Source organism: Copadichromis virginalis, linkage group LG16, assembly GCF_057382275.1.
Source record: "Copadichromis virginalis isolate Kocher_CV1m ecotype Utaka linkage group LG16, C_Virginalis_male_GT1.1, whole genome shotgun sequence".
In the NCBI taxonomy this organism is placed as follows: Eukaryota; Metazoa; Chordata; class Actinopteri; order Cichliformes; family Cichlidae; genus Copadichromis; species Copadichromis virginalis.
This window is the reverse complement of record NC_140633.1, coordinates 29,081,927-29,097,427: the sequence shown is the minus strand read 5'-3', so window position 1 is coordinate 29,097,427 and position 15,501 is coordinate 29,081,927. Positions and strand designations below refer to the sequence as shown.

General features: G+C 40.0%; 1 protein-coding gene across 3 annotated transcripts in view; it reads left to right on the top strand.

The window, feature by feature from the left end:
• The window catches only part of LOC146691028 (E3 ubiquitin-protein ligase SH3RF3-like), a 114,713-nt gene that overhangs the window by 93,604 nt on the left and 5,608 nt on the right, over positions 1–15,501 (top strand). For 2 of the 3 annotated variants that reach the window (XM_085434315.1, XM_085434317.1), the window contains exons 7-9: positions 921–1,195; positions 4,968–5,293; positions 13,166–13,524. In XM_085434315.1, the coding sequence (XP_085290441.1) occupies positions 921–1,195; positions 4,968–5,293; positions 13,166–13,524 (960 nt within the window). The remainder of the gene's footprint in view (positions 1–920; positions 1,196–4,967; positions 5,294–13,165; positions 13,525–15,501) is intronic. The other variant, XM_085434316.1, reaches the window with a different exon arrangement.

Here is a 15,501-nt window from a genome sequence, read left to right as displayed (position 1 = left end):
CTTGTAGTCAGCTGCTGTCTTTAAAGTGACTTTGATGCAATAAGATAAAACTGCATTCACTATCAATCTGCTACCAGTCTATCAGTTTAAATCTGAATGGGATCACATTTGCATTTGAATGCAATTAATTTCTGATAATATGGTAATTAACCGTGATAAATTAGTAAAAAGGGCAAATCTGTTATCTGTTAACTAGTTGCATTTATCGTTCACCAGAAGGCCAGAATTAGTTCCCAGAGTTGCTGCAGGTTGGTAAGGACTGGGGTAGCCATTTTTAAAGACTTATCCCTCATTTTTTTTCTGTTTTTACTTTAAATATGGCTAACTTACAATGCAAACACCATGCTGTGTTAAAGAAGACTATAGCTAGAGACCATAAAAAGGATGTTAACTAAACTAATATATCATTGGGTAAATCTGTCCAATCAGATTTTCCTTTGCAATGGTTGTATGTTTAGGGCCCTTCCACACTGGCTTTACTTTTCAAACCAGAAGCTATCTCCATCTTATTTTTATACATGGAGATGGCTTCTGGTCTTGGATTGTAAAGCTACTTTCTCACGTCAGCTTGAGATGAATACACAGCTGGAGTTGACCACATTAAAGTGTAGGTTTTCAAGCTCCGATTTGCTACTTAGCATTAAATGGGTATTTGAGTTACTGAGCAAATAAACAGAAGAGGACTGTCAGGGGCCAGTGGTACATCAAATTTCAAGGCAATATGTTCAACAGTTTTTACTCTAAACCACTGAAATGAATCTTAATGTGGCACTAGAAGAAAAGTCACTGTATTGAAAGAGACTGATGTTTTCAGAGCAGTAAATGTTAATGGTCACAAGTACAGTAGAAAGCAGTTGTAATTAAATGATAAAATACATTTAATAAAAAGTCTATATCGCTTTCACCTTTTTTCGTTGAAGGGCTCCATTTGGAGTTGGTGCTACTCGGAGCTCGTGTTTGTCCAGCCCAGGAGGAGGAAGTGGCTGCAGTCAGGTGGCAAGTAAAATCTTAGACCCCTCGTCTCCAGGATCCCCGGGGCCCTCTTCGTCCCGTCCTGGCACCCCACTGGTAAACTCAGCCAACGCTGTTAACAGCATCAGTCCCGCCTCTTCGCCACAAACTGCTGCCGCCCAGCTGAAAAACTGCCTGCGCTCCAGCCAGCATACCAACCAAGCACGCACCTCAATGCAGCTGGGTGAGCAGAAACATTTTAAATCTATATATTTCTACTTGGTCAAAAGTTTTGCACAAGTTTTCCTCTTGTGAGAAAAAATTACTAATTGGATTTTAATGTACTAAACCCAAATATAACAATTAAAGTAGACTATCATATCTGTTTTCTTGTGCTTTTGTTAGCTTGTCATAATGACAAGAGCTGTTCTATTCTATTCTATTCTCTTCTATTCTATTCTAAACCACCTTTCTTCATTATGGAACAATTTATAAGCCAGAAAAAGGTCTATATACAGCACGGAAGAGAGCATAACAGTGTCGTTCCCCTTCATTTCGTAAAAGCAGCTGTACTGAGCCTAGCCTGCCAGGCCAGGTTAAGGCTACTGCATCCAGGTGGGATGTTGTGACACAGAGAAAAAGTCTTTTTTTTTTCAGTTACCTAGAGTATCACATAGATGTATTGCTTTAATCGCATGTATATTTTTCTTTAATGCAGGGTAACAGCAAAGGAGATCCTGAAAAATATCATGCATGGGTTTTTGTAATATGCTTTAAAAACTTTACTTTGCAGCATTACAGATTTCAGGCTAATAGGACTGTTAGTTTCAAATTCAGAGTTAGCAAAACGCAAAGGTCTGACTAACAAACTGACACAGGCAGTATGTTGGTAAAAGATTTTACTTTGATGATAAATCAGTTATTCCAAAATTGACGTATACTTCTGAGAAACAAAGAATAAGGTTTTCCGCAGGAGAAGGGGAAACATTAAAGCCTCTTTAAATGACAGATGACTGGATCTTTGCTGCAAAGAAATATTCAGTAAAAAGAAATCATACGGGGATGTGCAGTATTTTTACAGTTTTAATGTGCTTCAGTAAAACTGCTCAGCAGCCTCCAGCCTTAAAGGAGCCAAGTCCAGATTATTTGGGGTGCTATAGCATTGTTGCCCCGTAGTCTTTGATTACAGAATATTGAACAGTCATTAATTCAAGTAGCTACCATATGCAGTTTTACAAGTAACCTCTTTAATCTTCAGCTTCTTCCATGTTGTTAGTCATGTGCTGATTGTTTTTGGTAGCAGCTAAATAAAAGCAAACAAGAAAAATGTGCCTAAATAAATGAAACCCAGTTAGTATTGTTCACATAGACAAAATATCCAAAGGTATGTGCACACTTGGCTTTTAAAGTATATTGTGCTGGCAAGCAGTTGTGCACTAATGATGAACAAAGTGCACATATCCACCCAGGTTTTCCCAAACCAGACAGAGAAAAACCCTGATTTAACAGCTGGTGAATTTTTTATTAGTCAACATGATAACCAAGGTTTCTTTTTATAACCCTGCTTCGCTTTAATACATTCATAAAATACGCTCATCATCTTTATTAGGTATGCCTTGCGAGTATTAGGTTGGTTCCCCCTTTGCCTTTAGAACGAACTCAGTTCTTCGTGGCATAGCTTCAACAAGGTGAGATTTTGGTCCACATTGACATGAAAGCATCACACACTTGCTGCAGATTTGTCGACTGGACAGACTTGGTGTGAATCTCCTGTTTCACCCTGTCTCAAAGTGCTGTATTGGAATGACAAATTGTGTCTGGAGATGCCATTTGAGTACAGTTAACCCGTTGTCATGTTCAAGAAATCTGTTTGAAATTATGTAAGCTCTGTGACGTGGCACATTATCCCGCTGAAAGCAGCCAATCAGAAGGAAGGACATGTCATCCTAGTAGTCTGTGGGGTTTGAATGATGCCCCTCTCTGGTCTTTTGCTTGAAAGTATTCTGTTTCAAGGTTTGCCATGTTGTGCCTTCTGAGATGCTCTTCTGTATACCTTGGTTGAAACCTGTAGTTTGTTGAGTTACTGTTGCTATCCTGTCGTCTTGAAGCCATCTGGTCTTGCTCGTCTGATCTCTGGCACCTGCAAAACCACCCCTCACTGGATAGTTTCTCTCAGGGAGTTTGGTTGAGAGTCTCTTAAATCACCTTTCTTCCCCATTTGGATGTTCAGTTTGAACTTCATCAGGTTGTTTTTGCCACGTCTACAAGCCTAAATGCACTGAGTTGCCTGCACGTGATTGCCAGATTAGATAACAAGCAGCTGAATAGGTATACCTAATAAAATGGCCCAGAGGGTATGCTGTGGGGTAAATATAATGCATTTCCAACAATCATATTGTCTGTATCTGCAGCATGTTGATTGCAACCGGTTGCAGTCCTCAGTAAAGCAGCAAAACCTAAATATAGACACTAAAACATTTTTGTTAAATTTAGAAAAAACTTGTGACCGTGGGACATTATTTAATGTGCATCATACACATACACTCAATCATTGCATTTTACCCCATAAACCTTAAGGAACAACACTAAAGATGGGAGTTTATGTTCAGAGAGGCTGTACAAGAACACATTGTACCTCAGCTGGATAATTTAGCACAATGTCAGTGTTACTACATGCACTCACACATAAAGACACTGGACTTCTGCACACAACACAGACATTTCTAAGCACTCTGATCATGCAGTGTTACTGCTTTTGCCAGAAGCACCCTTATACACAGTTCCCAGAAACACACACACACACACAAACAGACAGCAGTGTCCATACGACACATCAGCCTTGATCTCTCTTTGAATCTTTGCTTTCTCCCTTTGAGAAAATAATGGTGAGTGTTTCATTTGGGAAGCTAAAGAGTACACACTGTGAGGAGACAGCCAAGAATAACACACATACACACACGAGCACTCCCACGTACATATGTACACACAAGTGAACACACAGACTCACAAAACACACAGCTGAATGACATCACTGTGCTTTTTGTTTTATGGAGGCGTAATGACAGAGCTTCTCCTTTCGCTCTGTTTTTCTCTCCCTCTCTTGCGCTCCCTCTCGCATATATGCGCACACAAACGCACGCACGCACACGAACATGCACACACACGCATCTGTTCTCAATTACAAAAGAAAGTATGTGCATAGCTCTGGCATTTTGGGGTTTTTCACATGACCGGTACACCTCTCTGTGGATTTCTGCCTCTGTTCTGCAGTGTAGAAGAGCAGGTGGCTAGCAACCATATGTGTCCATTTGTGCGTGCACATGCATACACAAACACACTCACGTGCTTGCCTGAATGTTGTCGTGGAATTGTATATTTGTGCACTTTTATTCTCACGAGAAACAAACTCAGCCCTAATAGTGTTAAATTGCATTTCCTACATTATAAATTTAATTAATACAATTATAAATGCATGAAGTAATGCATTATAATGACTATTATCTTAGCTGTTGGACAAGTTGGTTTCTAAACAGACATTATAAACTTGCAGGTTTGGAAGACTTCTCATGTAGGAACTAAAGTGGTTACAACTTCTTTGCATATTTGCACCAACATGGGTGTTGACAATCGGCTGACTGTACTGTGTCTATGTTTTCTATCCTTTGCAAATTGCACCAGAGCCTTGGACACAATAGTGTATCAAGTAATTTAGTGTTAGCCAGTATATGAGGAGTATCAGGAGACAGAGGGGTGAGGTAGCACGGGTACATCTTAAACAAGCTAAGATGACTTTGAAAGTAATAATGATGCTAACTGCTTACAGATACAGGCAGACCTATTATTTCCGAGACACAATTTTAAAACCAGCCCTCTCCTGCAATATTAAGTGATTATTCAGTGAGACTCAATGTCAAACCACTGATTTGTTCCCTCCAGGGCCTAATACCGAGTGACGGCTGCAGTCAGTGAAGGCCGCTCATTTATACTAATCCACACTGCATCTTTGTGTCTTCCAGTCCACAGTCCCTCTGCTGCAAGCCCGGAACGCCCCACGGTGGCCATATCTCCCCTTCGTTCTCAGAGCTCCTCCCCGTCGCGCTGCCCTGGCCAATCGGGTCGTCCTCTCTCCATGGTATCTCCGGGACCCAGCTTAGGGCCCTCGCCCCTCTCTTCCCCGGCTTCGCGCCCCATCCTCCCCCTCTCCTCCCCTCTCTCCTGCCTCACGCCTCCGAACGTGTCCGCGGTGCTCCTCAACGGAGAGTCAGCCAGTCCACTGCAACCGCCATCGCCGGGCCCCTCACACACCACAGCCCAAGGCGTCCTCGCGCCCAAAGCAGAGAAGGTGAGGCTCATTCTCGCTGATAATTCTGAAGACACTTTGCAGCAGAGAGCAAATATTATTAGCTTGCTTCAATATTTGTCTTTTTGTACAAACATTTGCCATCAGATTTTGAAAAAAAATTATTGGATTTTGTGAAATTACAGCCACAAGGACTTTTCCTCTAATGGAATAATTGGATGTCTTACATTCCAATATGGCTTTCATTATTTTCTTCACATATATAATCACAAAACTGAACTGTTTTGTGGGAATTAGGTTCTATGAGAAATGAAAGTCACACCTCTTAATCATAAAATAATCAGAAAAATATACCAGAATTGCCAAAATTATTACTGAAAATGTTCACAGAATCGTTTTTCACGGCTGGAAATTCAACATGGCAAAACTCATCTGTCAGTTTGCGTATTTTGCCTGCACCTAAATTCCCTCATTTCAGACCGCCCAGCTCTTCTCATTTACACGGATAGTAACTGAGGGAACAAGTAATTGGTGCCACTTCTACTTTTATGTCTCCAGACATTATACTCCTCCTATTAATACTCATCACATATAGTTTAATTAATGTTCACACCACGCGAGGAGAAAATGTGTTTTGTCTTTCACCTGTCACAGCTAAGTAGGTGTGAAATCTGTGCTGTGTATGTCCTCTTCCTCGGTAAGTGTCATTCACCCAGGCAGCTGGCACAAACGCTGAGTGCCATCCTATATGTTATAAGAACCGCAGCGTTAAAGCTGTGGATGTTAAGTCGGGCTGCTTTGACAGTGAATGATGGCACCGAAAGCTCACATCTGTCTCAGCTCCATTTGCCTCACTGTTGGCTTCACTGTCTGGGACAGCTAATCTAACTACGTGGCTAGCTGACAAACAGCTCATTGACTATGGAACAGCAGGCAGAGGCCTTGTTGACACTGTCACACTCATAGATGAAATGCCTCTCATTTTTTGTTAGGAGTTTGTGTTCCACATACTAATAAATATATTACAACTACCTGTAATTCATTTAAAATGGCTATTTATGACATCCTGTATTTCATTATGATTTTAAAGAATGCTGCCTTTTATCACTAAAATTATACACACTATGGTCTTCTCTTAACAACTTAACCAATTTACAGTTTTCTTAGGGGGCCTGGAGCCTATCCCAGCTGATATAGGACCAGAGGCGCAGTAGAACCTAGACAGATAGCTAAAATGACAACTACACTTTCACACCCACGTCTACGGTCAGTTTCAAATCACCATTTGCCAAACAAGCACAGTTCCCTGTGCACACACAGGTACATGTACAGACCCAAGCTCACCTCTGCACCACCCTCCTAAAATCATATATTTGGAGGGTTTAAGGAGATTTTTCTCAGCTTTTAACTGATCACCTGGCTTAAACATCCTTTCTGAGCTGTCTCTGATCCCAAAAGAGCCTCTCAGTATGGATTTTTCTGTAGTTGTAACATCCATTTATCATCTAAATCAGGGGTGCTCAATACGTCGATCGCGATCGACCAGTCGATCGCAAAGGTAGTATTGGTAGATCGCATGGCATTAAAAAAATAGATGCCAGCCTATCATCCATCCCGTCACTTGATTGATACAGGGAAGCCAGTCAGATGACATCAGATTTTTTCTGACGCTTAGGTCGCTGCGCATGCGCAAACAGCGGCGCGAAGTGTAGTAAAACTGACAAGCTAGTCAGCGAGTTAACTCCAATTTTTAGCTCTCGGTTTTTTCTCTTAAACCTGGCCGTCAGCAGCTACTGTCCGGACTATGCATCCCTGGCTGATTCAATTCAGTGCAAGTCATCAGAGTAAACTCAGGTAATGACAAAAAATTTACATAGTTAATTGTGTTGTGAAATATTGGATATTGCGGTTATGCATGTATATTCATTGTAGATATAAAGAATCCTCAATATATTTATAAATAAGTATATGTTTTGGATTTTTGTAGTGGGTAGATCATTTTGACTTGGTCATTTTATAAGTAGCTCACATGCGGAAAAAGTGTGAGCACCCCTGATCTAAATGCTGATTAAAATTTCAGAGGAAAGCCAGATAATTCTTCTTTTTTCCGAAGACAAACGGGCTTGTTACAACCATTAGGTTGGTTATTATTGGTTAAAAAACTGGGTATTGACATCTTTTGTCCCATTATATGACACTATCCTTTTGTACTTGGCTCGTTCGCGGTTGCATTGGCACAGCTGAAACATCAGGTATGAAATCAGCGTGGCGGTGAGGCTGCACAGACTTTGTTACAGAGGAAATGATGAAGCAGCTATGATAACTCTCTGCCAGACGCAGTTTAGGGTAATCTCTGTTCGACACACTGTCTACAGTGCAAGCCAGCATTACAGACGCATATCACGCCGGACACTGAAATGCATTTGTACACCACTTCCAAGAGGCCTGCCCTCACAGGCCAACCGCCAAGAAAAAGGCTGTCAGAAGTGATTGCATGAAGTCTGAAAATGCCTTGAAACACTTTGGAGATTGATTGTAAATAAGTCTCACATTTAGCTGTATAGTGGTGTCATTAAATCATGTTGGAACCTTGATCCTTATACCCAGAGGCTCTTTTGTCCTTAAAGCGACAGCTATGACTAGGGAAAACAAGGACACCAAACTAAATAAGATATATGAATATGAAGGAGTCAAGTCAAGTCAAGTCAAGTCAACTTTATTTGTCAATTCTGCCACATGTACAGGACATACACAGAATAGAAATTGCGTTACTCTCAAACCCTAGTGATTAGAAAAATGCAAATAAAATAATTAAAAAGTAAAAATTTAAATAAATACAATACAATTTTACGTATAACAAAAAAAAGCTATGCAATATACAATATACAATATTCAAGTAAGAAGGCATAGTGGTGCAAAATAGGCAAATAGTGCAAATGGGGATTTAGTAGTGTACGGTAAGAGATAGTGTAACAACAAAGTCTTATGAGGTCCAATGCTTAAGCAGTCCAATGCTCCACATGTTCATTCATTCTTAAAATTTCCTGATTAATCTTTCTCAATTTTACTTCTTTTTTTAAACCTAAGCAGAGTGTTGAGCGTGGGTGAATAAAATGGCAGAGTAATTAGCTCTGTGGGTGGACAGAAAGTGGCATCCAGTGCATTACTTCTATCAACCCCGATCTCCATGGTGCCTACTTTTAGAAGTGAAGTTAAAAACACTGCGACTTTAACACAGCTTTCTCACATTTAAAGTGTAACACAAGTTCACTCACACACGGGCATCAACGGTATTTATTTACATACTGTGCAAATCACAGACTGGACGGCAGAGTCACAAGCGATTAAATGCGAGTAGCTGCTGCCCCCTCGTGGTTCGTTTTGGAAGAACACCAGGGGCTCGACACACTCGTGCAAACAGACGCACACACAGATGAGCGCACACACTCGCAGGAGGCAGATTAAGCCTTTAAGCCAGCAGATGAAAGAAGAGAGGGAGTGATTATTCACTTTTTGTGCCATTTCACTCCCGCCTCCCTCCCTCTATCTCTATGCCTGAACCTCTCTGTTCTCTCTATCCTGCCCCCTGTATTTCTTTCCCACCCACTGTTGACCTTCTTCTTTTTCTCCCTCTTCTCTACCTCTTTCCCATTCTGACTTCTTTTCCTTTTTTCCTCCATCCTTCCATTCTTCTTCTATCTCTTTAATCTTTATTTTTCCCCCCTCGCTCTCCCAAATTAGATTCCAGACAATCTGCATTTGCATGAAAAGGAAGAAAACCTGTGTTGCCAAAGCCGTGCAACATCTTATGCGTGTTATACCATGCCAGAGTACACTCGAGACAGCTGTATGTTATCCAGACAGTGAGCACTTTTATTTTTAAAGAAGGCTGGGAAATAAAGAAAGGTGAGCAGTATTTTTTTAGGCATCTAACAAGAAAAAAACATATGTCTTTATTTAGAGGAATGCACATCCCTAAAGCGCTGCTTCTCTGAGTGTAGGAGCAGGTTATGCGGTTCATTTTCTGCAGTGGGTCTGCTGAGTCAAAGTGTTTTACAGCCTCCCCTAATGCTTTCCCAAGCACTTTTTTCTAACCATCCCACCTCCATAATAAGTTTGGTCATTAGGACTGAATTATTATTGGTCTCCTTTTTTGTTTTGCTTCATTTTATCAGTTATTTTAATACAGTTATCATCAAAACACTCAATCATCACTAATGGAATTTGGTTGTCCAAGATGTAATAATTGAATTTATCTGAGGGCTGCAATTCGGGATTATTTGCAATTTTGACCACAGCAAAAGGTTCCTGGTGTGGACCTCCTGGTCGATGGGGCCGTTCTTGTGTGGAGTTTGCGTGTTCTCATTGGGCCTGCGTTATTCCCACAAGGCCTCTGCAGATGCATGTTACTTTAACTGGTGATTCTAAGTTGGCCATAAATGTGGATGTTAGAGGTGGTCTGAAAATACGTCTAGGGTATACACCACCTTTTTTTTAGCCTTTTTTTGCTAATGATAGCCCCCTTTGACCCTAGGTTGAATAAGCTGTTGTGTAGATGAATACTCTGCTGGTTGTTTTCAGAGTTAATGGATTCAATTTCAGAAACTCCAGTTAGACAGCAGTTTTAAAGGTTAGCATGTTCGACCCTGTTTAGATTTAAGTTTAAACAATGACATGCTCTACACGTTTGCTTTCACGAAAGGAACAGAGTTTAATTTACAGACTGTCACAGGAAGCCATTTACACCTGAACAAATGATCTTTTTAAACTGTCCAAATTAAGTTATTGACCAGCCAAAGTAGGTGTATTTCATGCAGGAAACAAACAAGCCAAGATGAACAAAGTTTTGACATAAGTGCCTTTTTAACTAGTATTTTTGCTTGTTCGTTTCTTTGCTTGAGCACACATTTCAATGCAGTTTTGTGCTCATTAGTTATAATTAGTAAGAAGAAGTAATCCTCCCGAAAGTGTTGTGTTCTGGCTATTTCTCTGTGACAGATCATTACTCTTATCGCCCTCCATATTTAATGACGGCTTCTAGTTTTCACAACTTCATGCAGAACAGGCAGGTTTTCCGTCAAGCCTGGTTCAGTAGACGACAGTATTGTAAAGCCATCTGCAAAGGCTTGCAAATTTACTGTGACAGCTGGGCAGAACTATCACAAGGGCCAGTGAGCAGAATTCAGATATATAGACAGCGATATCTTAAATTTCAATTACATGGAAGAAGTGTAGTCTCCCTAAGGAAACATGATTAGTTTGGTTTCTCTGTTTTTGTTTGTCTGCTTGTTAGCAGGATTTGCTCTGGATCTCAAACTGTTTTAGCAATTTTTGGGATGACTCTTTTTTTAACATTTGTTCATTATTCTGCATTGAAAGATGGTAGAGTTGGACATATGTTCACAGATCGTCTTCTTCTTCTTATCCAAGGACTCAGTTCATGTCCTTTGTCAAGTAAATTTTTAGTTTTACTTATTCCAGTCTGGAACTGCTCTTGTTTCTGATGCCATTACAGCTTATTGTTAATATCGTTATTATTATGTCAAGGTTCAGTTCAATTTCAGTAACAGGCTACACAATAGCTAATCAGCTGTATACTATAGCATGCTCAATAGCTTATGTAGAGTCCAGAGAAATCATTTGAGTTGGAATAAAAGTGATGAAAAATAACTCGAAACCTCATGAATAACTTTTTGAAAAAGTGACTTTTTTCTTAGAATTGAATTTCAATGTCGCTTTTTTTTTGTAGTTTCAGTTTAACGACAAAGAACACGTCTTTGTGTGATTCACTGTCAAAAGTGAGAGTACTGAAAGCAATAAACAGAGTCAAGAAAGGAGGTCAAAAGCTAAACCTTTGTCTGGTGTTTCATAATTTTAAACAGTTAAAAGGTATTACGCATATAATTAGAAGAATGTAGCACGATACTAGAGAGAAGTGGCACCTTATACATTTTGTATGTGTAAGTTAGAGTTTTCATATACCGGTTTGTAGAAGATATTAAACCTTTTAAAATTAGCTTGAATTCTCATTTTTGAATTCAGTGTTAGAAAAAAAAAGGTGTAGGTATAGCCCAAGCAAGTAAATGCCAGATTAATACATACATACATACATATATATACACATATATATATATATATAGATATAGATATAGATATAAATAGATAGATAGATATAGATATCTATAGATATGTAGATATATATATAGATATACATATATATATAGATATATGTATACGTAGAAAGATCTGATGATAGATCTAGCAACCAAAATAGGTGAGACAGAGGTAGAGCCAATGTGAATTCTCTGTGTGCGTCTCCAAAACAGCTGAAATCATGCTCAGACATGCTTACTATTGATTCGTGTCATCATGATTAAGGGTGTGAAATCACAGCAAGCTGTATGAGCTGAATGGACAATATTGCCAAGCACGTCCATGATCAATCACAGTGAAGCCTGTATGAAAAGGCATGAATCTGCCTTCACAGACACCATTAAGAAACGCTTGCTCTATAATCAATACACCATAGTCAGCTGCATGTGTAATCAGCTTGAAGACCACATACCCAACCACTTTCCTCAGTTAGCACTCAGTGTAACACGGGCATTCACACTGTGAACACAGATTTCTTAACAATCTCACATATCCACTGGTTCCTTCTTTCTAAGTCATGAGTGTAAGGCATGCTAATGCAGGAAAGAAGACTCGAGCTGCGTTTTCAATGTATTCCAGACTTACACAAAATACTTCATAGTGATTAATAAAGAAAAAATTAACAGTAATATTAGTTAACTAAGAACAATGGTAGTTTTACTTTTGGCTTGCTGTCACTGGGACACCTGTAAAACTGTCAATCATAGCTTGGTAGACTGGTACAGTTGTGCTCAGAAGTTACACTCATCATGGGTCTGAATGCCGTGGTCATTTGAGGCTTTTAATCATTTCTTTGAACTGTTTTTTTCCCAGGGGGGAATAATTGTAGATCATACAGCTTTGATTACTTTGAAAAACAAGAATTTTGGGGCACAATTTTTTATTTATTATGGATATTATCTAATCTAGATAGGGTAAAAGGTATACATAGAGGTTCAAATATATACATACATGCTCTTAAATCTTTTAATAAGCAGTGCTGAAGATTTTACAATGTGTGTTAACTTGACAAGATCAAGGCCTATTAACTTTGGTTGTTTCACCACTTTGCTAAAGTCCGGAAGAAGATCCAGATTGTTACCCTCAGATGAGATGACGTTGGTTAGGATGCTGACGGACAACCCAGGAACCACAAAGGCTCAAGCCTGCCATGACTGGGAGACTGCTGGTGTATGAATATATTTGAGCCTGTGGAGTGGATCCAAAATAGTTACATTTAAACTTTAAAGTTACAAGTTGTATGCTGTACAATCATTCCTCTTTGGAAAAAGAATGGTTCAAAGAATTCATTAAAAGCCACGACATTCATGCCCAAGTAAACATGTATCTAAACTTTTGACCACACTTTAGTTACACTAAATATTGTAATTGGAATATTTTGATAGATACTCTTCTTTCCTTTCCAACATAAGAGGCAGCAAAGCAGTATGCATAAAAATATTTAATGTGTTGTAAATCATACCTGAAATTTTCTGACACTTGTAAAGCTTGCGTTGTTTTGCCATCGCTATTGTTTTCTGTATTTCTCCATGTTATAATGTATTTGTTATTTAGTTATAGGAAACAAACAATACCCTCCTGACCTGTTTTTTTTACAACATCACTTTTATTAGTTTCTTATCAAGAAAGGCCTTCCGAAATATACCTTTATATAGAAAAACGATGACCCTTACTAGCTCTGAGTTATTTGTTTTCTTGTTCCTCCCTTATTCTATCCCTCCATCCTCCCCTGCATCTTTTTCTTCATGCCTCTGTATTCAGAAGGAGAGGAAAGCAGGAGGTTTATTAAAACTCTTATCGGGCGCCGCAGCAAAGAAGAAACCTCGCTCACCCCCATCCTCCCCACCCACCCATGACCCCACTGGTCAAGGCGCCGTGGCTACCGACCCCGTGCACCACCATCACCACCACGCCCGCTCAGGTTCCTGTCCGATGGCGTCGCAAGGACGAGCCGGTTCCTGTCCAATCGAGAGCGACATGGCGGGGGCAATTGGGCTGGAGCCTCTGCACAGAAAGTCCGGTTCCCTGGATACCAACTTCCCCATGTCACCCCCGGCAACACGTGCTGGCAATGCTCTGATGGTCCTCCGACCTGAACCCAAACCCCTGTCCAGAGAGAGGTGGGCACACAGACACATGAAAACACACACGCGCACACTTAAATAGTCTGTACACAACAGGTGGATTTAGCCACCTGCTGTTACGAGCTTAACATTTGTATGTTTGAGAGAGTGGTTTGGATTGGATGTTTGGATGAGAGGTGGAGTAAAAAATTATCAGTCAATAAAAGTAAGCCTGGTTCTCAAGCTGAATCCATAGTTTGTATAGACACAGACATCAAAAACTCTGCAGAAGACACCAATACCACCAACTTGATTGAGAGAGGGATCAAGTAACAGGCAGATGCTCAAACTCTTTGAGCGCCTGTCACTTAAAGCAGCCACATGGCCAAAATTCACAACCTCTGCAGTTTTCATGAAAAGGAATATTGGCTCTAAAGACAAAACCCTTTTTTTTTTGTGCCAGAATATGTTAAATTCTGCTGTGTATCCGGGCATTTTAACATGTGGGTTATTTGGTTTTAATGCCAGCCTTCAAGGAGTGTTTGGCACTTCCATGTTGGCTTTATTTTCCAGCCCCAGAGGTTGCCGCTTGATAAACACAGATAAACAAACACGCTTGCAGGCCGAGGTGATGCTTTTATGAACTTGGCTCAAGCACAAGTTTATTGTCACTGTGCAGAACAAGGCTGCAGGCGATGCAATATTCCTCAAACAAATCCGTTATATTGTTTCTCTCCAGAGTGATTAAAAAGTTAGACAAGGTAATATTTGGATATGTGCGAGCGCAGAACACTGACAATATCGTAAATACTGCGAGTAAACGAACATTCTGACCAGCTGGAAATGACAGCAAATATTTTCTGACAAGCAATTTTGGCATCAAATCTTGTGAGAGTGTGGGATAATAAACCATAAGCAGACAATGGATGAAAACAAAGCTGGGAGCCTCTCCAGAGGTGCCTTCATGACCAGTTGGTGCTGCATTCCCACAAAGAGATATGTAATACCGGGTTTCTCTTGAGGTGGTAGTTTTTTGTTATATATGCTGCCATCTATGTTAGTTGTTCTACACTTACTGCGATATGTGAGCTTAAGTGTTGATAAGAACACATCGCAATACTATGGTGAAACACAGACAGTGTTAGGAGTGTTACCTGTGAAATAGAAGAGGTTACAAAACACTGGTTACCTTCTTAGCTAAATTGCATCGCTTATTGCATTTCTATGTTATTTACAACACTAAAGTAATGTAACTAAACTTTTGATTACTTTACTAAGCAAAGGTTTTAAGCAATAAAACGGTGTCCTCTACAGACTGTAAATGTTTCCTTAGGTTTGACATCAAGCATTTCAGTGCTCAAAGCATAAATAAATGAGCTCTACTCTCTATAGCAATGTTGACTTCAAGAGGAAAGTGTTGAATTTCCAGCACTGAAAGACGCTCTCGTCTGACCGGATAGCCACTTGCCTGGCGTGGTCGACTGTTTTCAGGCATGGCAGACTCAGATTGCTTACAGTAATGTGCATTGATTTGACTGGCAGGCAAGAGGTGTATAAGAGAGCCAAAGCCTGTGTACACATAGACAGCTCCCTGTAAGCCATCCTACTCATGAAAACATTCATTCTTTTTCTTTCCCATGAACACACACTAACACACACTAACACACACTTTGTGCCTCCTTAGAAAAAACCTGTAAATGCTGGAACGCACTTAAAGACTCCTCAGCTGGACGTTGAGGGGGAATAATGCATTTAGCATGAAATTATCACTGTCAGCAGGATGCTGGTGTAATGGGAACGCTGGTTATCACAGAATGATGCTTATTCTGTTTGTGCGGAGAAAAAAGCAGAGAAGGAAAACAAATCTCGTCCCCTGTGTTTGACAGCATTACACCAAAACATCAGCGCTATGGTTATCACAACAACTTATCACGCACTTACAAAAACATCATTCACTGGGGAAGATTTAACGGGACTGTGGAATTAATCTCTGGTTCTCAAAAAAAAGAAACAGTTTAATTTATAGGTAAAATG